Source organism: Cucumis sativus, chromosome 6, assembly GCF_000004075.3.
Source record: "Cucumis sativus cultivar 9930 chromosome 6, Cucumber_9930_V3, whole genome shotgun sequence".
NCBI classification, from domain to species: Eukaryota; Viridiplantae; Streptophyta; class Magnoliopsida; order Cucurbitales; family Cucurbitaceae; genus Cucumis; species Cucumis sativus.
The window spans coordinates 23,596,531-23,620,501 of NC_026660.2; the positions used below are offsets into that span (position 1 = coordinate 23,596,531).

Here is a 23,971-nt window from a genome sequence, read left to right on the forward strand (position 1 = left end):
CTAGAGAGGAAATTTCCTAATTCCTCCCCTAAATTCCAAAAGAATTTGTAGAAAGTTTCCTCCACGTAAGTTTCAAGTTTTCTTCACTTAGATGACTTTTTGCTCTGCCAAATTTCCACTAATTCACTAGGTATTATCTCATCTGAGTTTATCATCGACCAAATTTTGTTAATATATAAAAGATTAAATTAAAACTTTACTAATAATAATAAAAATAAAAATAAAAACCACTAAAAAGTCATGGACTCAATCATATATTAAGCACCAAATGAACTTAGTTCAACCGTGATTGACACGACCTTCCACATCTCAAATGTGGAAAGTTTGATCCTTCATCCTCATTGTTATACTAAAAAGTCTATTAGTAGTGATGAGGCAACCAATGCATTCTCGTAGATTTTCAGATGATTAAATGATAGAATTATCATTTAGGTGATTTCTTGAAGGTGAGGAGAGGATTATTTTCCAGTTATGTGATTAGTCTCTATTTCACGGTGAAAATCTACAAAAACGGAACTGATAGAATGTAGTCCTGGTCAGTTTTTTCTTTTTTTGCAGGTATTATACTTAGGTTCCACAAGCAACTCATTGTTGGTTCAAACAACACTTTCCCAACGTTCAAATAACAATTTTGGATGATATAGGCTTTGTTCTTCATGATTGACTTTCTACTTATCTTTCTAAACAAACTAAGGGTCAAAGGGTGCATCAAATCAAGTCTTTGGTCATTACCTTCTAACGCCTTTGACATTTAATCTGACTTTTTCTTAAGATATTATTTCTGGAGTGAAAAAGATTTCAAATAAGCTGGTTTCCATGATTAAGTTGATAGCCCATATCCTAAAGTCTAAACTACCAATCTTATAATATTATACAATGAGTTAAAAGAAAAAAGTTTCATTACCTAGCGCAGGAATATTGTGGTAAAATTACAGAACAAGAAAATTGGATACCTAATGCAATGGTAAATAAAGACATGCAAGAAAAGGAGCATTAACCTGAATTTGTTATGCATCTCTTTATAAACTTTTGCTTAGTTTCCACTCCCAAAACCACGAGGACTTGACCTTGTTTCTGAATTTGCAAATTGCTTCCTTGATTCGGATCTTCGCTTTCTTCGTGCAGTACCAGGAGGGGCCTGATGAGGTCACACCCATATATCATTCACATATCCAAACAAGCAAGGACTATATAATTAATGAAGAGTTCATTTTATTCAAGTTCTAACCATTATTTAGATCGAGTATAGAGAAAGAAAAAAAAGGGAACCTTTTGTTCGGCTTTAAGAGCTTCTTCGAGATTGTTCAATGCAGGAATGGATCCACCTTCCATCACACCCATCAGATTCTTCATACGAACACGCATTTGGAAGAGTTGAGCTACGAGTTGGCTCACCTAGTGTTTTATAAAATCTTCATTTGTCAGTAAATTCCCACACTATTTGAGGACGTGGCAGAGGGGGAGTGTTTTTAATTAAGATGGATGATCAACAGTTATTGCATCAAAGAAATAACTTGACATACCTGCTGCTCTGTTTTCCCCGAATCTTGAGCAACTCTTTTCCTCCTTGCAGGTGATTCTGCCAACAATTCTGGCTTCTCTCTTTCCTCTGTCATTAAACAAGTGAAAAGTTTCCGGGTAAAAGAAGTTCAATGAGTAGAGATCAATAGAGGTATACGGTACAACAATTGATGTACTTGAATCGGAAAAAAGATACAACGGTAAATAGGTACTGCAGCTCTATTTCGTCCTTATTAGGTACTTCACTATAATATATACATTTAAATGGCATCCTCATCTTTTATCTTTTAGTATAGTATTAGGAATCTATCTAAGTTTGATAAGTGAGGACCGGGTTAACTAGAAGCCTAGTGTCCATTCAATCAGAATAATGAGAAAACTTCTCATCTAGTAAAAACCTGATCCAATCAATTAAGCTAATGTCAAATGCTCGCCCTCTAATAATAAAGAAGCAAGTAGGTGATTAAAATGCATAAGGTCCACAATTTATCATAGCCTCATAAGCACGATCTAGTATGAATTTCTAACTCATGGAAGAAAGCAGCAGGTGAAAAGAAAATACCCGGCGTCATTGCTTCAATCATTGATTCCATTATTTTCAAACTCTTCTCTGCTTCGCGAACCTGGGCTGGAGTGACCTGTGTGAAACGACCAGAGTATTAGAGGAAAGTAGGAAATTGTAATTCCCATAAACATCAGGTACTGAGACCTGGAAACAGTCCTGTGATATTCATTTGAATTATCAGTGAATTGAAACACGAGCACCTAATAGCCATGCATGGCATAAAGAAACTAGAAGGTAGAAGTTCTGAAGATTTGCATTCCCACCTTTCCCATACCAGGGATCATTCCAATGACACGAGTCATAGATCCCATCCGTGCAACTGCACGAGTTTGCTTCAGGAAATCATTGAAGTCAAATTTTGCACTTAATATCTTCTTTTGCAGTTCTTCTGCATCCTCTTGGCGCATCTATATCCACCATTTGAGTTAAAATCTACAAACTTGTCTGAAAGCGAGACAAAATTAATTCAAACTTACCACTTCTTGTGCCTTCTCCACGAAAGAGAGGACATCTCCCATTCCTAAGATTCTTCCTGCCATACGGTCAGGATAAAATGGTTCAAGGTCGTCCATGCGCTCTCCACGACCAACAAGCTTGATTGGCTTTCCTGATACCTACAAAAAAGTTGATAGACGAATATAATAGATAGCTAAATTGATCCAGAGCTCTTGTTAATTTGATGATACTGAAAACAAATCTCATAAACAAAAAGAACTGAGCTAAATAAAACGTTCCAGTAAATTAATTCTTGAAGATGCGAATACGCATTAGTTTAGCGAAATGACATGCCTCTTTAACACTCAAAGCTGCTCCCCCTCTTGAATCTCCATCTAGCTTTGTCAGAATAGCCCCTGTGATCCCAATCTCTATGTTGAATGTTGTGACCAAAGCTGCAGAACCACATAAGACCGCAATGGGCTTAATTGTCCCCACGTTATTTTCCAAACCAGTTTTAATATTGTTTCCCAAGATTGGTGAATGAAATACCTGCAGCTTCTTGACCAGTCATGGCATCCACAACAAGGAGTACTTCAGTTGGATTGATTACTCGTTTTACTTCTTTTAATTCATCCATCATAGCCCTGTCTATCTGTTCAGTTTTTAGAAGAATAAAGTTTTTCAGTTGTATGATAAATGAATGGTAAACAGTCTTCAATCTGTACTATATTTCTATGCACCATCCAAGTATTCTTTGCAACAAAAATAATGAGCACCTGAAGCCGTCCAGCAGTATCCACAATTACTACATCCACTTTATTTTTTCGAGCCTCTTGTAGACCTTGTTTTGCAATGTCTGAAGGCTTAACCTCAGTGCCTGCCGTATAAACAGGCACCCCCACCTGTAATTCACTATGACCAAAAGTGAGCCTAAAACAATAACTAAGAATTATATCTAGATAAGTTCATAACTCTTTATCATATTTGCTCAGCTCCATAATTTTGAATGAAAAGAAACCTCATCCCACTTAACATTCACCCGGCTACATGCACTACATAAAAACAACATAACAGGACTTATTGAACAAGCTCCGGCACTAGGCAACATTCACAATCTAAAAGCAGATGCAATTAATTCATCTCCAATTTCCCTTTAGAGCCAAACTTTAAAGCCCATTTCACTTCAATACATTTTATATCAAAACATTTCCCAAAAGTATCAGTAGCAGCTGATTAGGGAACGGACAAGTAAATTGTTACTCATTACAAACCATCGAACTTAACTAATAATTCTAAAGAATTTAAACTACAACCCTGTACAAAATCTTTCAACAAGCAATCACCAATAATACCAAATCTTAAAGAATAATTATCAACAAAACAAATCAGGGAACATGTCCCTTTTTCCTATGCCAAGTGTTTAGTTGATCCACTCTAAAATTCACTATTATTATTCAGATAAGAACATTAGTTCACATCATCTTCACTAGCAACCTTTGGGGGGGGGGGGGGGGGGGGGGGGGGGTTTAGGCCTCCAACTTGAAGTTGATGGAGTGTATATTATAGCCCACTCCATGTTTGGGGCTCAAAACATAAAACATAATACTATAATAGTGTATTCACTTATTTATAACCTACAATTAACTACAGTAATATGATTTGAAATCTATTTTGCTGCAGTGTTTACTATTTCCTATCTATCATCTATCTCCCACTTTACATTTTATTCTATGCGCGGACACGTCATGTATTCATAGTCCTGTTGAGGGAGTCAACCTAATAAGAATGTCTAAAACTGGTTAACTAAGTATCTTTGCTCACCCACTTGTGCTTAACCAATAATCATATCACATATAAATCACACAATGGTGCAAAAGACATTGATGAGAATGAAGTTTCATACCTGTTCACCCAAGATAACTAATTGGTCAATAGCAGCAGGCCTGTACACATCTCCGGCCACCAGCATGCAACTTTTCCCCTGTGGTCAACATTGTTTTAAAAAAAACATATTTGATTAAAAGGGATGCAGAAGGAAAACAGAAAGCAACGAACACAGTACACATGCTTAATTAGAGAAAGATGAAAAGTGTGTGTGAGTGTGTGTAACCTATAACCTTACTTGTTTCTTAAGATAATTGGCCAATTTTGCACAAACGGTTGTCTTTCCAACTCCTTGCAGACCAGCCAACAGTATGACAGTGGGACCAGACTTGGAGAAAACAAGTTCGGAGACTTCTCCCCCCATCAATTTCACAAGCTCATCATGTACAATCTATAAGAGACAACAATGAATTGTAGTTAAGTAATTATTTTATATTAATAAACTGAAAAAAAAATTCTACTTTCTAGAATCTCCAATTTAATCCAGGCAGCAGGATGCACCTATAAGTAACAAAAATGTAACATAAAAGATATGAAACCATGGCATTATGAAGTTATACGCACTAGTAAGATAGCTTCTACGCTAAAGTTAACAACCAACAGTTGAAAATTAATGTTAATGTTTTAAAAAGAAATTGATATGTGTGCTAATGTAAACAACAAAAGATGATCCCAGACCTTGGCCCAATACAGATTCAAGATGTAATATTTTCCATGTTCACTCTCGTTTACCCCAAGGAGATTTCCTCAAATCCGTCAAAAGAAACATATACATAAAAAAGAACATCGTGTTTGATTTGATAAAATTCACATACTACAGCAGACCTACTAATACTATTGCAACATTAAGCGACTGTTAATTTCTGAGAAATAACCAAGTCCACATGTACATTTGTAACTGAAGGATTATGTGAGAATATGAAGGTAAAACTCATGGTAGCTTAAATACCTTAACCAATTGTTGATCAGGTCTCACTCCTCGAATCACACCAACACCAACAGCTTGGTCACTAACAGCTTGCACAAACCTTCGTACAACAGGAAGGCTTACCTATATTAACCAAGCAGGACCCAAAAATCCTTATTTTATACCAAAGCACTGATATAAAAACAATGTAGCAGTTACTTACATCAGCCTCCAGAAGAGCTCTCCTAATATCTCGCATTGGCTCCACAATATTTTCCTTTGACAAAACCTCTAGAGGAAGATAATGTTCCATCAACAAAATGAACTTTCTAAGTATCAGCTGTTATCAGATCACATTTCAAGGAAAACAATTAAGTACTCCGGTTGAACAAATTAGTTCCTCTGAATTTGATCTGGTTTGATGTAGCCTAAAAATGAAATGTGCACAGTTTGCCTGAATGCATACATTAAGTCCATATTAGAAGGGAAAATTCCCCCTCCCACCCCACTCCACAGCACCCAACCACCACCCCACCCCGATCCAATCAGTGATGAAAGTACTCATAAGAGAGGTATCATTTACCAGTTAAGGTACTTCCAGTACAAGAACATTATGCAAATTGCCATCTGATGTATTTAGAAAATTTTGAACATATATTTCTCGACTATGTTTTACTATCAAACCAATATCAAAGTACTCCAACGATTACCCACGTATATAACAAACTTTAAAATAAGGAAACCAATCAAAAGGATTAAAGATATTCAGACCTTCTCCTTTGAGCTTGTTCCAAGCAGCCTCCAGGCCACTTGTCAACTGGCCAAACATTTCAGCCCGTACAACCCCACGCATGTCTCTCCTAGTGTTGACAGTCTTGGCATGAAGCCAACCCCAAATTTCCCTCTGTGGAAAAAATCAAAACCAAACCTAAGGAACCTGAGAAAGTATTATTTACGTTCAATAGTAAATAGCAAAACATTCAAGAATCCTCTCCAATTGACACAAATGGTAGCAAGACTAACGTCTACCAGTGAAAGATAAGAAGGCCTTATTTTCTCAAATTTCCCCTCAACAAGCAATTTACAAATTGAGATAATCATAATTTCTCTGTTACCATACATCCAGAACAATATTTCTAACCGGATGGAATAACAAAATTTTAGCACTAATTCGTTATACTACACAAAATTCTTCCTCAAAATCGTTATAATTTCAAGGCAACAATCAGAAAGTAACTTAAATACGCAATTACTAACTCAATCACTGTCTTACAGTAAACAAATTCCTCGAAGAGAGCGACTTCAAATTGCTCGAACCAAGCCAAGAAGATGAAATACTCGAGGTTTTTCGCGCGCAGTTGGAACCATGGCACAAGCCTCTACTTGCACAATGAGATTGAGAATTGGAAGTCAAATGACGAGAAGCAACAGTCGAAATTTGCAATCCCTCCATTGCCAAATTCGACGATTTTCTCTTAGCTCCCCCAAGTCTCAGTATCTGATTTTTCTTTTATCCACTCAGAGATAATATATCCGATTTTTCGCTTATCCTTTTCAACTCAAATCTGAACCGTCTATTTTTTTGACGTGGACGCATCGACGCTCTGTGTTCAAACGCAGCGTATTGCTCTCTTCTTCAACCTCTAGACTAACGGGAAATGAAAAATCATTGCAAATCAAAATCTATGAACGCTCTCTCAACGCCATGGAACACTCAGCTCAGAGAATTAGCAAAACGATGCCAATTTCTTCAAGCTCTAAGTCTCTATCCCCAAATGCTTCGCCATGGTGATCGCCCCAATGCTTTCACTTTCCCGTTTGCTCTCAAATCCTGCGCGGCCCTCTCACTCCCCATACTCGGCAGTCAATTCCATGGTCAAATTACCAAAGTTGGGTGTGTTTTTGAACCTTTTGTGCAAACTGGTTTGATTTCTATGTATTGTAAAGGATCTTTGGTCGACAATGCCCGTAAAGTGTTCGAGGAAAATTTCCACTCCAGAAAGCTTACTGTTTGCTACAATGCTTTGGTTTCCGGCTATGTTTCGAATTCAAAATGTTCTGAAGCGGTTCTTTTGTTTCGCCAAATGAATGAGGAGGGTGTCCCTGTTAATTCAGTTACTTTGCTGGGTTTGATTCCAGCTTGTGTATCTCCGATTAATTTGGAGCTTGGATCGTCTCTACATTGCTCCACATTGAAATATGGATTCGATTCAGATGTCTCTGTTGTTAATTGCTTCATTACTATGTACATGAAATGTGGCTCGGTTAATTACGCACAGAAGCTGTTTGATGAAATGCCTGTGAAGGGTTTGATTTCTTGGAACGCTATGGTTTCTGGGTACGCACAAAATGGGTTGGCAACTAATGTTTTGGAGCTCTACCGTAACATGGATATGAATGGGGTTCACCCAGATCCTGTAACTCTTGTTGGGGTTTTATCATCTTGCGCGAACCTTGGAGCTCAGAGCGTTGGCCATGAGGTGGAATTTAAGATCCAAGCTAGTGGGTTTACCAGTAATCCATTTCTGAATAATGCTTTGATCAATATGTACGCAAGGTGTGGCAATTTGACAAAAGCACAAGCCGTGTTTGACGGAATGCCTGAGAGAACATTAGTTTCCTGGACAGCAATTATAGGTGGCTATGGAATGCATGGACATGGAGAAATTGCAGTGCAGCTTTTCAAAGAGATGATAAGGAGTGGCATTGAACCTGATGGAACTGCATTTGTGTGTGTCTTGTCTGCCTGTAGCCATGCAGGACTCACTGATCAGGGCTTGGAATACTTCAAAATGATGAAGAGAAACTATCAATTGGAACCGGGTCCCGAACATTATTCATGTATGGTGGATCTTCTGGGGCGAGCAGGGCGGCTTAAAGAAGCTCAAACTCTAATTGAATCCATGCCAATAAAGCCTGATGGTGCCGTCTGGGGAGCTCTTCTAGGTGCTTGTAAGATCCACAAGAATGTTGAGTTAGCAGAGTTGGCTTTTGAACGTGTGATCGAACTTGAACCAGAAAATATAGGATACTATGTTTTATTATCAAACATTTACTCTAACGCCAATAATTCAAAAGGGGTTTTGAGGATTCGGATTATGATGAAGGAGAAGAAGCTGAAGAAGGATCCTGGATGTAGCTATGTTGAATTGAAAGGCAGAGTTCATCCATTTATAGTCGGGGATAGAAACCATCTTCAGTCTGATGAGATATATAGGGTTTTGGAAGAGTTGGAAGCGATAATAATGCAGGAATTTGGAAAGCCTGAGAAAGATAATAGAGAAGAAAGCAACAAAGATGGTTTTACTCGTGTTGGAGTTCATAGTGAAAAATTGGCTGTTGCTTTTGGCCTCCTGAATACTACGACTGGGGCTGAAGTTGTTATAATAAAGAATCTTAGGATATGTGAAGATTGTCACTTGTTTTTCAAGATGGTTAGTAAAATTGTCCATCGTCAATTAACTGTTAGAGATGCTACTCGGTTCCATCATTTTAGAAATGGGAGCTGTTCTTGTAAAGATTATTGGTAGAATCATGGACTTGTTTAGTTTCAGTTAGACTTCAAATTAAGTGTCTCTTAGCCCTTGAACTTAGAACTTTACTGAATATGTGATGGTTTCAGAAGTGGGCTAATAACATGAAAGGAGCCACAGATGTATACAAATTAAAATTTATGGATTAACACCCATAATTTCCTTTCATGCTAATAGATTGTAGATTGCGTCAAGTTACCACCCGGGTGGCGTATACCGCTGCTTCGATTACAAAATATTAGGATTAGAGGCATTTAAAAGGCATTTACGAGATTTCTTCCCAAGCTAGAACAATATAACATATTTAGAGGTAAATTTTAAATGATTAAGATCACTATAGTATATTCAATTTGATGTATAATCTAACACTTCTAAAACTGCTGTTAAAAATAGAAAAAGTATCTATGGTTCATTTTTTATGATTATGAACTTTGTAATATACAAAGTTGTATCGAAAAATTCCAATCACTAGCAGGTTTTGATAGTATCTTCAAAACGTACAATGGAGGAGAGGACACGTATAAAATTGGTCGATTTGGCAACGCATGGTTGAAATGATTAATGAGCACATTTCGAAATGATACAGTGGCACTCATAGACTTGGAACAAATAGAATTTGGATCTTGGGGCTGTGGCAGAAGAGAGAATATTTGGTTTCGTGAGAAAAATCTTACCTAATGCAATGAATCTATCTTTCCCAGAATAATACAGAAACCCCATTGCTGACATTAGAATCCTGACTGTCCAGAATGATGGAGTACAAGAATTCGTTCTAAAATCCATAACATCCCAAAATTATACATACTACAAATCCGAATGTTTAACTCAATCCATCTATTAAACAGATCAGCAGCAAGAATCAAACCAACTTCCAACACGTTCGCAATCACTGCATCCTGTTTACAGGTTCAAGTGCTTCAACAGTGACCACACTATTTCCTCTAATCACCTGAAATAAAAACCAAAATGGTGATCAATTCTTGGATTATTCCAGTGTTAATCAATTAACGCAAACATTGAGAATGCTGATGGTTTGACACACACAACCTTCCAACTCGTCAGATTGTTTTGGTTCAATTGTCCCTTAGTGTCAACATGGTGTCCCCAATAAAAAGATGATGGGGCTTATTTCATTCAATATATTTGTATGAATTAGAATACATCCAAATCTTCAAACAATTATGCCATTTTGCCATACTGCACCTACTTTTAATAGTTGTATTTTACTGATCCCCTAGCTCTAGTTCTTGTTTCCTATACACTATGTCTCTTTCTAATTTGAGCATCTATCTCTTTTCATCACATATCAAAAAAAAGTATTGTTTCCATTTTGGAAAATAAATTATTAGAGAAGAAAATAACAGCGACCCACCACCATGCCAATATCAGTTTTCTCGTTGCCATTCACTTCCACGGTGTTGTCAACCACTAGATTCATAAACTGGTCAAAGCCTCGAAGAGTTCCAATTACCAAGCGATTAGCGTTGAGTTTTACTGCAAAGTTCAATTTAGAAGCATCGTCAATTTGAATGCACATAGTTTCGACATGCTACTAAAATACTAATGTTCAACCTTTAACAGATGACCACAAAATTAGGTAGAGATCCTTCAGTAGTATATTATCTAACCCTAAAGTCCCAATACTTCCTCCGTTCGTCTCCGAACAGTTACACGTAAATACTAAACCCTAAACCCGTAAAACTCAACTTCATGATCCTCGCATTACAAAAAGACATTGTTTTGTTTCAGTGCGCGATAAAGTTCGCAGTAATCAATATCAAACGGAATTGCAAATCATATGGCATAAATTAAAAGAAAACAAACATTTCCAACTTCTCCAGAATTTAACTGAGAGAGAAAATCTACATCTATCTATCTATAAAGAACAACGAAATGTAGAAACAAGCTTGTGAGAAATAGAACTTACTCTGAAGCTTTTTGTCCATATATCTGCAAAAAAGAAGGGAGGAAATGAGAACCAAATGAAAATAGCTGAAACAATCGAACCAAAAATATAAAAGTTAAGATACACTTACTTTTTGAGATCCGGAGGCTGTCCTGACCTACTCATGGTGAAGAACGCAAAAAAAAAAGAGCTGTGAAGAGGATTCAACAGGACAGAGGTCAGAGAGATGAAAAAAACCCTAATTAATCGAGAAAAAGGTCACGGCGAGTCTTCGGATTTTGTTCACGGGATGACGACATATTTGGGCCGAAAACTTGTTTTGGGCCTCCTAAACATGGGCCCATTTAAATTGATTTTTTAAAAAAATATATATAACGGGGTGTTGCGAGAATCGAACTCGCGACCTCTCGCACCCGAAGCGAGAATCATACCACTAGACCAAACACCCTGATTTATGATCAATAACAAAATAAAATGTTCTTCTAATTAAAATTTATTTAGTTCTATAGAAACCTCTTGGGACAAATCTTTATAAATATTATTTTAATTTTCAAAATATAAAACTAAGAAAAAAAAGTCATTAATAAACTATACTTATTAAGTCAATTTCAGTTTTAGGATGGATGATAGAAGTTACTTCCCAAGTATGGAATAGTTGGATTGATACCATCATTAACTCTCTTGAATTTATAGATGAAAAATTAGATTCTCAAACTCATATAAATGTAAAAAAAGATATTACAATATATTTAAAGCGATATTCTTTTTAAAAAAATGAACTTATAAATTTCATTTAAAACATGTTCGGCAAATTTTCACTAATTTAGTATTAAAATGTGAACTTATTTGAGTCAAAAGAGCGCCAGTGTGAGTGTGAAAGTAAACGATTATTATTTAGGTGTTGTGCATCGCCAAATCATCGGTCGAACAAATAGAAGCAAAAATCCGAAACATCTGACTTGATAAGCGTTGAAATCAAGTCAAAGCGTTGATATTTATTATTAGGCCCAGCCCACTTGGCCCTTTATTGGCCCAATTCTCTGTCCTTTTCACATTTTCAACTCCCACTTATTTCTTCAATCTATCAAATCAAAATTGTCTTATTTGTACTTAAATTAAGATTTCAAGAAAAGAAAATAACTATAATAATAATATTGATTAGCTTATATAACTCTTGAAAATTCGAAACATTGAAACAAAGAAAGAAAAACTTGAAATTTTTTTTTGTATTTTTAAAAAATAACAAACCCATCAAATATTAACAATTTAAAAAATGAAAAACACACGTACTTACATAACAAATGCAAAAAATACTTCAATCAATACGACATTAATTGACCACTCGAGCCTAAAATATTTGATACACAAACATCAATTTGGTAAGTCTAGATCTAGATTGAATTGTTCAAATCTTACTACTGGTTTAAGTTTAGATTTGAATGCACGTTTAGATTTAGTTACTTGGAAAATATTTTGATGTTATGTTATATTTCTAAAAATTAAAATTTTAAAATTGGTTAAAATTTTAAATTTTAAAATATAAAAACGCAAAAAAATTGAATATAATATTTTAAAACTAAAACAAAAAATCAAGTAACTATCAAACAAAATTTTAAATTTGGTTTTTGAAAACTAAAATTATAAGCACTATGATCAACTTATTAGTTTATTGGTTTTGCTATCTCTACTTTCCAAAACTAAGTAATGGGTTGATATTCATTTGAAACATAGTTTTTTTTACTAGTGAGTTTAATTTAGTATAATAAGAATAATTGAAGAAGAAGATTACTTTTCATTTTCTAAAAAATCATTTGAAATTTTTTTAAAATCTATTTTGAATAATCGTTAAATGTTAATTTTTTTCTCTTCTAAGATGATTAAATTAAATACTTAAAAAGTTAAATCAAGTATATCGTACATTCTACATCATTAGTTATTATTTTAAATCATACTTCAGTATGAAAGGAAAAGAGGTTAAAAAGTAAAAAGAGTAATTTTTTAAAAAAAGTGAGAAAAACATGAGGTAACTTTTTTATTTTTACTTTTGTTTAGAGAAACTTTTATTACACAAATTTATTTCTAAAGAAAAGCCAATTCAAACCACAATACTCTCACCAACCCACCCAAAATAAATAAATAAACAAGATTGATTAAGCAACCATTCATGGTGACCACAATCATTAATCTTTCTCTCTACAAACTAACATGTTAATAATTTCATGTGTATGAATAAATAACTAATTAATGTAGAGAGTAATTAATTGTATAAAAAGGCAACTTCATCAATTATTCTTCAACCTTTGGTTGGATTCTCTGACAAATTATTTTATTTTCATTTTTCTACAAAAGGGTTTTAATTTCAATTTATACTAATACTTAAATCTATTTGTTTGTTTATTTAAAAATCAAAATCTAAGCTTATATTAAAATTTAAAAATAAGGTAGGTAACAGTGGTCCAACACCTTATAATACAAGAAAAAACCAAAAATTCTTGTAGCATATTGTTATATTCATATCAATTAGTGTGCTCTTTATAATTTCTTACAACAAAAATACATTTTTATAGTTTTTTTAGAAAATAAATATTTAATGTTTTGTTTAAAGAAAATAATTACACTAAGAACATAAAAATTGATGCAGAGGAACTCTAAACATAATGAAAAATAATTCATTATATGGTAAACGGTTAAACATAAAAAGATGCATAAACTAATATTTTTATACTACTTGGAACTCATGACTTCTTTAAACATACGAAATAACTACTCTTTAGACATTTTACCAAAATCCAACACAAATTTAGTGATTGACATTGGTGTAATTTCAATTTTTTTTTAAAATATATTCGGATAGAGCATTTTATCATGGTTTAATAAAAAAATAATATTGATATGATAAAAATTTATTTAAGATTGTAAAAGTAGACCAACATTAGAAGCTTCTAATAATACATGTTAATGAATTGAAAGGAAGAAGAATAGGAAGAAGTGGTTCTTGATTTGATAATGTGAAATGTTTAATTTTGGTAAATATAAAAAAGAAAAAGTTAGGAGTCAAGGGAAAGAGGGGGGTTTTGAATGATAAGTGGTTGCCATTATTTCAAACTAAAACGCCTTCTCATATTCTCTCTTTTTAGTGGTTGAGCACCAAAGTCCATTCTTTTATGCCGCTCCCTTTGAATATCTTTCACATCTCATTCTTTTGTCTCTTTTCCATATCATATCATATATCATATATCATATATATATATATATATACACTTAGTTACTATAATATTCATCTATATGTATATGTATACCTTCCAAAGTTAGGGGTATAATAGTCATCGTGTTAAATAGAATGTCGATGTTTAACTAAACTTATGTCAACTTGTCGTTGCAAATATACCAAAGTCCAAGAAAACAACATGTTCTCACACTAATCAATTGCATCTTTAAATCGACCGTTGTTGGTCCCAAAATTAGTCGGTAGATTATTTAACTTATATTTTCATCTATAAGACAATAATTAAATACAATGGTTGATTATTGAAAGTAGTTTAAGATTTGTTTGGTGGAAATATTGAGTAGAGATAAAAAGTAAAATAAACAGGAAAATATTAGTAAGTAACAATAATGTATTTATAAAAGTTTTTTTAAAAAATTATTGTAAGTGACAAAACTAATAAACATATTTACAAAACATAGTAAAATTTTAGATTGTATAAATGATGACACCAGTAGATATTCAAAAACTTCTATTAGTGTTTATTAATTTTGTTGATCGATAAAATCTAAGATTTTATTATATTTTTGTTATTTTTTCTAGATAAAAAACAGTAAGAGGAAACACACATGGTAAAGAAATTCAAAAGAAAATTTTGATTTATCAAAGAAAATCATCAACTTTGACATTTTAATGTGATACACAACTACTTGTCAAACATATGACGCAAATTAAATGAGTTTTTTCCAAACCATATGTTAAACTATAATTGAAGTCAATGTGTCAATACTTTTATATTTTCCAATATGTTTTTGAAGTTTCATGGTCATCGTTACTATCATTTTGTTTTAGCATTAAAAACCTCTAATATTAATGAAAAGCAGCAGTCAATAGCATAACTTGATAAAGATAAGGTATAGTATATTTTGATTTCTCACATATATTGTCAACCAACATAAAGTGTATGCATTATTGATAATATTTTTTCTTCCTAAATTACAAATCTTTAAAAGTTTAAAATTTAAGCTTAATAAGTTTTTAAAACATCTAAAAATTCTTAAAATTAATAATGGTAAAATCTATTTCTAAAATACAATCCGTTGTCAATGTACTCTTAAAATTTATTATTTAAAATTGGTTAAGATTAGACTTTAAATTTAACTTACAACCGTAGAAGATTGAAGGTTCAATTTTAAAATCTATATAAAAAAAAATAAAATTTGATATTTATAATTAAAATTTTAAAAGTATATTCAACAATTTAGAAAAAATATTTAGATTTGGATTTGTTTAGATTAATGTGAGATTTTTTCTGAAGATTTTGGTACAGTTTAAATTTGGTTTGTACCAAATGTAAACGAATATTCAACGATTTTTCTTCAATTTGATATATGAAAAGGAAAACAAATCTGTAGTAAAATTAGGTTGATAGAGTTTTTTGATTTGATTTGGTTATATTTATGAAAATTAACGAAAAAACTATGCAATTAGAGTTTAATTTACACTATAAATTAAAGCATAGAATTGGAATAATTGAGACTGAATGAGTAACCGTCAAAGTCAATAGTCCAATCTCTCTCTTTTCAAATCCCTTTTATTCCTCTACCCGCCTCCTTCGTTTTTGTATAAATCCCTTTTTCACTTCCTCCATTTTCTCCATCTCCATGGATTCATAGCTTCACCTTTCAAAACCCTAATCGCCTCTCCACTTTCTTCCTTCACAAGAAAATGCTCGCCAAGAAAATGGTTTCCTTCAAGAAACTCGCCAAGAAAGTGAAGGCCGTCCGGGTCGGAACCGAGACCGAACATTCCCACAACGAATGTTTGCTCACTGATCGCTTTGAATTACCCGCAGATCATGACTCTAATTCTCCCTCATCTCCCACCTCAACGCCGACCGGCTCCTTCGCCATTTACGTCGGCGAAGAACGCCAGCGCTTCGTCGTTCCGACAAGTTTCCTCTCGCATCCGCTCTTCAGGATGGTGCTCGACAAAGCGTACAGAGAGTTCGGATTCGAACAGAGGAATGCGCTTGTGGTTCCTTGTAGTGTCTCTGCTTTTCAAGAAATTGTTAGCGCTGTTGAATGCTGCAATGGCAGATTCGATTTCGGCGAGATTGTTGAGGAGTTTCTATAGAACAGAAGATGCAATGGCTAATGGATATGAGTTTGTTAGAGTTTGTATCGTTTGATCATTCGTCGACTTCTGTTGCAATATGCCGAGGAGGAGGATGCGATGCAATATGATCCGATTCGATTGAATTCGGCCGATTTTACCATTATTTGATTTGGTGTGGAATGTGAATCTCTTCATCTGAAAATTCAAAAATTCATATCCGATTAGATTCGATGATCCATTTATCGTCGGAAGTTGTAAAATCAGAGCTGTAATTATGCGATGAAATTGAATTTGTAATTATCAAAGTATGTATGAATGTGGTTGGTTTAGGTGATTTGTTAAATTTCTTCAAGTGTTTTTCATGGCAGCTGGCAATGGAGAATGTAAACAAAGATTACAAGGAAGGAATGAACAAGAAAAATCATAGATTTTTTCACTCTCCATTTTTTGGTATATAACTTCTCTTTTGGCGCAATTTATTTTACCCAAGTAGGATTAAAAACACAAAACACAAAAAATTAACTCGTAAATTAGACCAAAATACACATTAATTTAGTGACCAAAGTCAAACTTTTAAGGGTTGATTGTGACAAATAATTGATTATTGTAAATTATGTTTAGGGAGCTGATTGTTTTATTTTTGGATAGTTTTTACCTCAAATATGTTATAAATATTGATGAATTATTGTTATATATATATATATATACCTTTTCATTGATGGGGTTCCATTTAGAAAAAACATGTCACAGGTGTACTTAAGAAAAGCTTTCAAAATTAGAATGGATAGATAGCTACATTTTCTTTAACTCACCCCGAATTAGGGACTCAATTACACTTTCTTATGCTTTCTCCACCACAATAACAATAAAAGTGAATTCTAACTCACCTACTCGTGATGGGTGAGAACTCAAAACCGTGAACGGATACTAAAGAAAAGTTTACAGTACCCAATAGTATGCGAGTTGAGGAGAGGAAGAATCAAATATAAATCTAGGGTAACTAAATCTGAATAATATTCCTACTAATATAAATGTAAAAGAGTAAGAGAAATACCATTTAGTTTTTAAGACAATAGAATGAGACAAACCAAAAAGAGGCGTAGTAGCTGGCAGTTTTTGTCTTTTTACGTTGGGACGAAAAGTCAAAATACAATGAACCGAGAGAAACAAAAACCAATCAATCAAACTTCAAAGTGTGTATATATATTCTTTTCTACATGAAATCATCTTCACATTTCAATGAAACGTTGGGACACTCAAAAGACTTTCAAAACTAGGCTCTCATTCTTTTTCCAATGTAAAAAGAAAATTTTAGTCACCAAAATCAATAACCTACATGGGTTAAATGCTACGTTCTTCCACTATTTCACAAATCCTTTTTTTTTTTTTTTCAATTTATAGCATGTCCTCTATTTTTTTTACATATGCAATGTTGCAAAAATGGGGGTCAGACCCAAGTAAGCCCACCTATACTTGACGAGTTAAACTATTTTAAGGTTGACATTAATGATGTAACCACCTCCTTATAAATTTTTTAGAAAAGGTGGCTGATTAATAAAATTAATAGTTGCTTACATGTTGGTTTTGATAGTTATTGTCTTATTGATAACAATCATTGAATGACATGCACTTTACTTTCTTCTTATATATTAAATTACCTTGTTTAAAAAATTCAATATTGAATTATATTTTAAGACAATTCCATTTTAAACTTAAAATAATAATTCGAACTAAACCTTTATTATTTACAATTTATTATTTACAATCACTATGTAGCCTTGGGGTGGTTTATTGAAAAACATATATATATTTTTGTCGTATTTCAAACGAATTGAAAAATCTTTAAAATATCCTATCTTCGTTTCTAAAAGAAAAACGGTAAAACATAACAAAATTTGATAAAATAATTACAAAATATAACAAAGTTTTCAGATTCTATCAATAATAAAGATGGTCAAAGATATCAAATTTTTAAGATTCTATTAATAATAAACATATTTTACTTGTATTTTTAATTTATTTTGCTATTTAAAAAATATTCCTTTCTAAAATATAGTTACTGTATATAAATTGTTATAAACACATTAAATACGAAATATTTAATTCAAGTTCTTATAAATGAATGAAGCAATCCTTGAGAGGTACAAATTTTATGATTCTATAATGCATCGTTTAGAAGCAGATCCCATTTATTCTTTTTAATATGTTCAACGTGTGGAGCATTTTCATGAATAAACAATTATCATCATCACTATTTTTTCGGTCCTATGATGTTATTTTGATATTAGAGATCAACATAAAACCCCCCATCACTTTTTAAGAATCAACTCTTTTCTATTATTAACATAAAGAGTCTAAATTAAAATGCTTTCAATAAAAATGCCAAATAATTATATATTAAAGCATTACAAATATTTAATCAATTCTAGAAACACTTTTCTTTTCATCAGGGAGACTCCAACATTTAAGTTTAAAATTGATATTCGTTGGATATGAATGTTTATTGGTCCTAAAGTGCTACTTTACCAACATTTCTACCTTATGTATATGTGTATATATATGAGTTTTCAAATCTAATATTTAGGTCACAAACACGAAAATAAATTTTGAAAAAGAAAAAAAAAAAAGTTGAAATGCAAGTTACAAGTTTAACCTTAGTCAAATGGGTCGAATCTTGGGTCGTGCTCACTTGCCATCAACATCCCCGTGCAAAGACATGTTGGGCACATTACCTGAATCAATCATGAAAGTTACCGTAAATATAACAATCTCAAGCTCAACCATACAACACTTGTCAAAGACTTATTTTATAAATTAATTGAAGAAATTATTAAATGAGGCCACTATAATCTGATTGAAAACTTTTCCCTTAGATATATGAGCAAGAAGAACCTCAAATTTATACCCAATGATCACTAGAGGCATACCGATTTTTTAATCCATATCAAACAATTATCATGAGACAACACATTATGTTAGCCTTTTGAAACAGCTTTTCTTTAGAAGCAAACTAACAGGTAACCCAACACTACAAAATCAAATTTTTCGACACCAAAACAAGAAACCACTGAAGGTGAGAGATATGAGGGTGTGATGGATCTTTGCTCGTCTATAGTTTTGTGAGCTTCTATGAGCCAAATGGTTATGTTGACGGTTAGTAAGAGTAAAGAAAACCTCTCTGATGATTTAGGCCACAAACTTGTCGTCATCAAGAAAGCCGCCTTCTAGTTATTTCTATTGTGTTCATTGATTTCTTCTCCATAGTAATTAAAATATGTAGTAGATTTATATCAAGTTGTACAAAAAAAATAACGTTCATTAATGATCATATATAAAGATTAGATTTAAAAAGGAAAAAAAAAAAGAAGAAAGAAGAAAGAAGAAATATGTAAGACATTAGCCAAAAGTTTTTAAAAAGTATACTGCCAAACAAGTTGTTTTCAAAAGCGAAATAGGTATTTTCAACTACTCTTAAATTAATAAAGAATAATTATGATTAAAACTTTGTACCTTTCCTGCACCGGAACAATTGAGACATCTTTGGGTTTTGGGCATTCGTAAAGGGCGGCTAGAAGAAGCAGATAGTGAGATGGGGTCAGCACTTAAGCAGACGCCACTGGAAGAACATCGAGCACAAGCCAAATACCCTGTCCATAATAAATAAGATTATGAAGGGATGGTTAGAAACTTTTAAGCTGAAGGAAAACAATATGAAATTGGTTAACATACAAAATTAACTTTGCCTATTTGATTTCCAAACTTTAAAAAAGGTCTAATATATCCTCAAACCTCAAACTTTCACCATCTAATAGATCATTGATCTTTTAAGTTTGTTTATCAAGCTTGTTGACAAATTCAATATTTTTTAGAATTCACATATCTCCAAGATAAAATTAGATGTGGGTCTGATTAAACATAAAATTTAAATCTATATCTGATAGACTAATTTTTTTATAAAAAAATTGAATGTGTTGATAACCTAGTAAACACAATAGTGAAAGTTGAAGAGCCTATTAGATATTTTAAAAGTTCAATGATTAATTAGACACAAAATTGCAAATGCAGGCTCAAAAACCTATTAGGCATTTTTGAAAGCTAGAGATCAAGTAGACATGAACCACAAAGTTAAAAATTAAACTAATTAAACTAAAATATTATGGTTAAAACTTTGAAGGTTGTTCAATTTTAATCCCCATAATTTCACTTGTCCAATTTCAACTCTGGTACGTTCCATGAATCTTAAATTTAGTCCCTCAAAGTTAAATTTTAGCCAAATTTAATAAATAATAACTAATAGAAATTTTAATGCATCGAAATATAGTATGTGAATATATTTTAAACATATGTTATACGTTACAAAAATCTTTAAAAGAAAAAAACTCGTGTTGTGAACTAAATTTAAATATTTATGAAAGAATAGGGATTAAAATTGAACAACCAAAATGATATTTTAACCGAACTTTAAACTGGGACGAACATAAATATAAACTTGGATATAAGATCTTTAAATTGAATTGAGAATGTGATTTTATCATACCACATGAGAATGACAAACATTCAATTTCAAAAGTTCAAAACTAAACTATGAATTGGGCAGCAAAGCTAATATATATAGAATCACTTTAAATTAGCACGTACCAGTTCCATGACAATATTTACACCTTTTTTTCTCTTGTTGCTCAACATTGTTGGCTTCAATTAACATCAAGGCCGAGATGACACCTACCGCTCCACCTGAAAATGACGCCACTATGGGATCCACTTGACTGTATTTGAGATTCAAAAAGAGAGAAATTGAAGCAAACACGAGAGACAAACGTTGAATTAGCAACAGAATTCAAATTTGGAAAGAAGTTGGGTTTCATGAAATACCTTAATTGCATAGGCAAATGCATGTTGCGGATGAAATCTTCGTACGAAGTGCCACCTAATCCCAATTTTAGCTCCAGCTGCCATGGGAAGGATTTTTTCACCAACATTTAGATGGTCGGAGGCTCGGAGCCATAAATAGATAACCAATATGAAATGTAGAAATTTATTGAGCATGATCATCAAGACTTCAATAAGTAAGTTATGCTTAATTGAAAAAAAGGAATTTCATCACCATCATTCAGAATCCATATCCTTCCTTATTCTCCGAAGCAGTCAGAAGCAGTAATCGGTAAATATTAAATATATTCGATCCAACTTATAGCTCACATGGTAAAGCATATAAAATCTGATAAATATTCACTCTCAAGTCCCATATATGAAGAGTTCCTAATATAAGATATTAAGATACCTTATACTTGATCAAAATCATGTTCTATTATGATTCATATTCTCACGAATCTTAAAAAGGAGCCATCGTCATCTAAGTATATGTTTTATGACACAAATAAAATATCTCTATTATTCTCAAGCTCAAAGATTGCATCCAATGAGGAAAATATTTTCTGGTAGAGTTTTGATATAAAGCTCAAGAAACTACTATTCTCATAAGAATACCAAAAGCATCCATAAAACTAATAATCGCAGTTAATAAATCATGCTGCTTTTTAAATTCAAGAAAAACATTTTTGTTTCTGTTATTAAGTTTCCGCTCTTCATTAACTTTTTGGGGTGGAGTGGAGAAGCAAAATAAGAAACAGCAACCCACATACAAGGGCAATACACCATCAACAAGTCTAGAACAATCCGCAAGGGCGAAGAACAAGAGCCAAAAGAAGAGGATGTAAGAAATCAACTTACAGTTGGGGCAATAAGGCCACCAAATACAATTATTCCCCATATAACTGACAAGCTGGTTAAATATTGCTGCTTCAATGTCTTAGGTGTCTGCAAAGGAAGAAGGGAAAAAATCACTTTAGTCAAATATGAATAGATAAAACCCACCAATAAGTGACCCCGAGTAACTAAACACAAAAGAGAGAAACAAGAAATACGGTGCATTATATAAGACCTTTTTCGGACTTGGCTGTAACTGAACAGGTGTAAAAAGTTCAGATACAGTTTACCCATCATTAAAGAAAGTGAACAACTGGATAATAAACACAATTTTAAGCTCATATGGGAATATAAAAATGGGTTTCAGTTTTTCCTTCCAAACTATGACTGCAATCATCTAAATGATTTCTGATGGTTTTAAGTAACAGTCAGGCACTAGCCTAGCATTTTTATTAGTGAAGCCATCTGCTGTAGGATGAGAATGTTTATATCAAGTTCTCAATGTAGTAATGATATTGAGCTTCCTGACGCTGGTAGAAAAAACAGCATACAGTGTTTCCTAATGAACGTTGTGCTGCTAGCCATGACTCAACCCTTGACCTACGAGGTCAGGGATTTGAATCTCTCAAACCTCACATTTTTTTGAACTCAAAAAAGAAAAAGAAAATAAGCCAATATGTTGTGCTTATACGATAGATAAATTTGCCACTTACCACGTGGGGAAGAAAAGGAATAGATGATGGAATGTCAGGCATCTCATTCGCCTCTTCAATGTCATTCTCATCGATAGGTTTTAGATTCTTCAAACGTTGTTGAATTCGTAATCTTCTAACCTAACCACCGTTCACAAATAAAAATTTAAAACTGATAATTCTATCCATTAGGTGATAGCTTTACGCACAAATTTCAAGGGAGAAAAAACTGAAGGATCCACTTCCATTTAGAAACCTAACCTCTTCCATTAGAAGAAAAATTTTATTACGACGACTCCTTATGTTGTCTTGAATTTCCTGGAATTGCATCTGAACAAAATCCTGAACGGTCTCCGGTCCTTCTATAATACAAAAGTTACTGAAAAGCAGCAACAGAAAAATAAAATCAATAAATTCCAACACACACACATGAATTCCATCTACACAGATACCATAAAATAAATCAAACGAACGCCACAAGTAAACCAGTAGCTTCTTCGTAAAATTTTCTTTTCAACTCTCAGCAAATTCACAACCAATTACACATTTCAGAGTCGCCACCAAACTTCAACTCCTCAACAACTACTAAACCCGAAAAACTAACCTGGAAGTGTTATCACTATCAGAGGGAACTGAAGCCGACGCGCCATCGGACGAAGAAGCGCAGATGCGCGGCGATCGTATGGAAATACTTCTAGAGGATGCATAGATGGACTTGCAGCATCTATAATCGATGGACAAGAAAATTGAAGCTCTGCAATGGCGAGAGGGCTTGAAATGTGAAATTGGGAGGGGAAAATGAGAGGAAGGAGCGAAGATAGAAGGTAGAGACATCGAAAACAGCAAAAGAGAGATATTAAGAGAGAAGAAAGGGAATTTCGAGGGAGAATTGGAAGAACATGAAAGAATTAAGAAGGGGATAGGGCTAATGCGATTGGGAGGATTTAGTTTTGAGAATCGTTTGCCATTCTTGTGCCTACCAAACACTAACAGTTCCCACTTCCCATTTTTTAATCTTTGCTGAAGAAGAAGATTGAGAGGATTGGGATTACCATAGAAGGAAAGTTTTGTGAGATCATTTTACCAAAAGAATTTCGACCCAAATATCCATAAAATATTGATTTAGAAGGATTATCTCTCGACGGTTTAAAAAGCAAATAATATTTTATATATTTCTAAATAAATATTTTATAGTTTTTAAATATGTTTGTTATTAATATTATATTTACATTAGTCCCAATATATCATCTCCTAAGATTTTCTATGATATAAAAAAATATCAATTTAATTTTAAAATATTAAAGACGTAGAAATGTTGGCATATCGATGTATATTCAACTAACTTAAGAACATACGACATTTATTTGATTTGATCTTACATTTCATCCTATACGTGATATAAATAAGCCATAAAAACGGTTAATATCTATAAAATGTTAGACATCGATAAATATTAATTGAGGTAGGCTATCATGTACAATATTATATTACATAAA

At 33.0% G+C, this 23,971-nt stretch overlaps 5 protein-coding genes and 1 non-coding gene across 6 annotated transcripts; 2 read left to right on the plus strand and 4 right to left on the minus strand.

Moving 5' to 3' along the window:
• Positions 1–750: 750 nt before the first annotated feature.
• On the minus strand, positions 751–6,824 carry LOC101209537 (signal recognition particle 54 kDa protein, chloroplastic). Its single transcript, XM_004143336.3, has 15 exons — positions 6,589–6,824; positions 6,087–6,219; positions 5,539–5,606; positions 5,358–5,459; positions 4,647–4,799; positions 4,428–4,505; positions 3,301–3,426; positions 3,074–3,176; positions 2,876–2,976; positions 2,563–2,700; positions 2,350–2,493; positions 2,084–2,159; positions 1,524–1,609; positions 1,270–1,395; positions 751–1,138 (listed from the first exon to the last, which is right to left on the minus strand). Exons 1-15 carry the CDS (start codon positions 6,766–6,768, stop codon positions 1,034–1,036), a joined length of 1,719 nt encoding a protein of 572 aa, XP_004143384.1. The 5' UTR covers positions 6,769–6,824; the 3' UTR covers positions 751–1,033.
• A 16-nt stretch (positions 6,825–6,840) lies between these two features.
• LOC101209780 (putative pentatricopeptide repeat-containing protein At3g11460, mitochondrial) lies at positions 6,841–9,022 on the plus strand. Its single transcript, XM_004143337.3, has one exon. It carries the CDS (start codon positions 6,974–6,976, stop codon positions 8,843–8,845), a length of 1,872 nt encoding a protein of 623 aa, XP_004143385.1. The 5' UTR covers positions 6,841–6,973; the 3' UTR covers positions 8,846–9,022.
• Positions 9,023–9,478: 456 nt separating this feature from the next.
• LOC101214972 (probable small nuclear ribonucleoprotein G) lies at positions 9,479–11,040 on the minus strand. The gene is made up of 4 exons (XM_004143281.3): positions 10,885–11,040; positions 10,776–10,798; positions 10,221–10,342; positions 9,479–9,797 (listed from the first exon to the last, which is right to left on the minus strand). Exons 1-4 carry the CDS (start codon positions 10,917–10,919, stop codon positions 9,735–9,737), a joined length of 243 nt encoding a protein of 80 aa, XP_004143329.1. The 5' UTR covers positions 10,920–11,040; the 3' UTR covers positions 9,479–9,734.
• A 90-nt stretch (positions 11,041–11,130) lies between these two features.
• TRNAP-CGG lies at positions 11,131–11,202 on the minus strand. The gene has a single exon. It is a non-coding gene; the product is annotated as a tRNA-Pro (tRNA).
• A 4,315-nt stretch (positions 11,203–15,517) lies between these two features.
• On the plus strand, positions 15,518–16,530 carry LOC116404457 (auxin-induced protein 6B). The gene has a single exon (XM_031886854.1). It carries the CDS (start codon positions 15,688–15,690, stop codon positions 16,093–16,095), a length of 408 nt encoding a protein of 135 aa, XP_031742714.1. The 5' UTR covers positions 15,518–15,687; the 3' UTR covers positions 16,096–16,530.
• A 1,961-nt stretch (positions 16,531–18,491) lies between these two features.
• LOC101214251 (protein ORANGE-LIKE, chloroplastic) lies at positions 18,492–23,542 on the minus strand. Its single transcript, XM_004143278.3, has 8 exons — positions 23,080–23,542; positions 22,737–22,854; positions 22,497–22,616; positions 21,808–21,894; positions 20,950–21,026; positions 20,716–20,843; positions 19,588–19,724; positions 18,492–18,809 (listed from the first exon to the last, which is right to left on the minus strand). Exons 1-8 carry the CDS (start codon positions 23,307–23,309, stop codon positions 18,732–18,734), a joined length of 975 nt encoding a protein of 324 aa, XP_004143326.1. The 5' UTR covers positions 23,310–23,542; the 3' UTR covers positions 18,492–18,731.
• Positions 23,543–23,971: the final 429 nt, after the last annotated feature.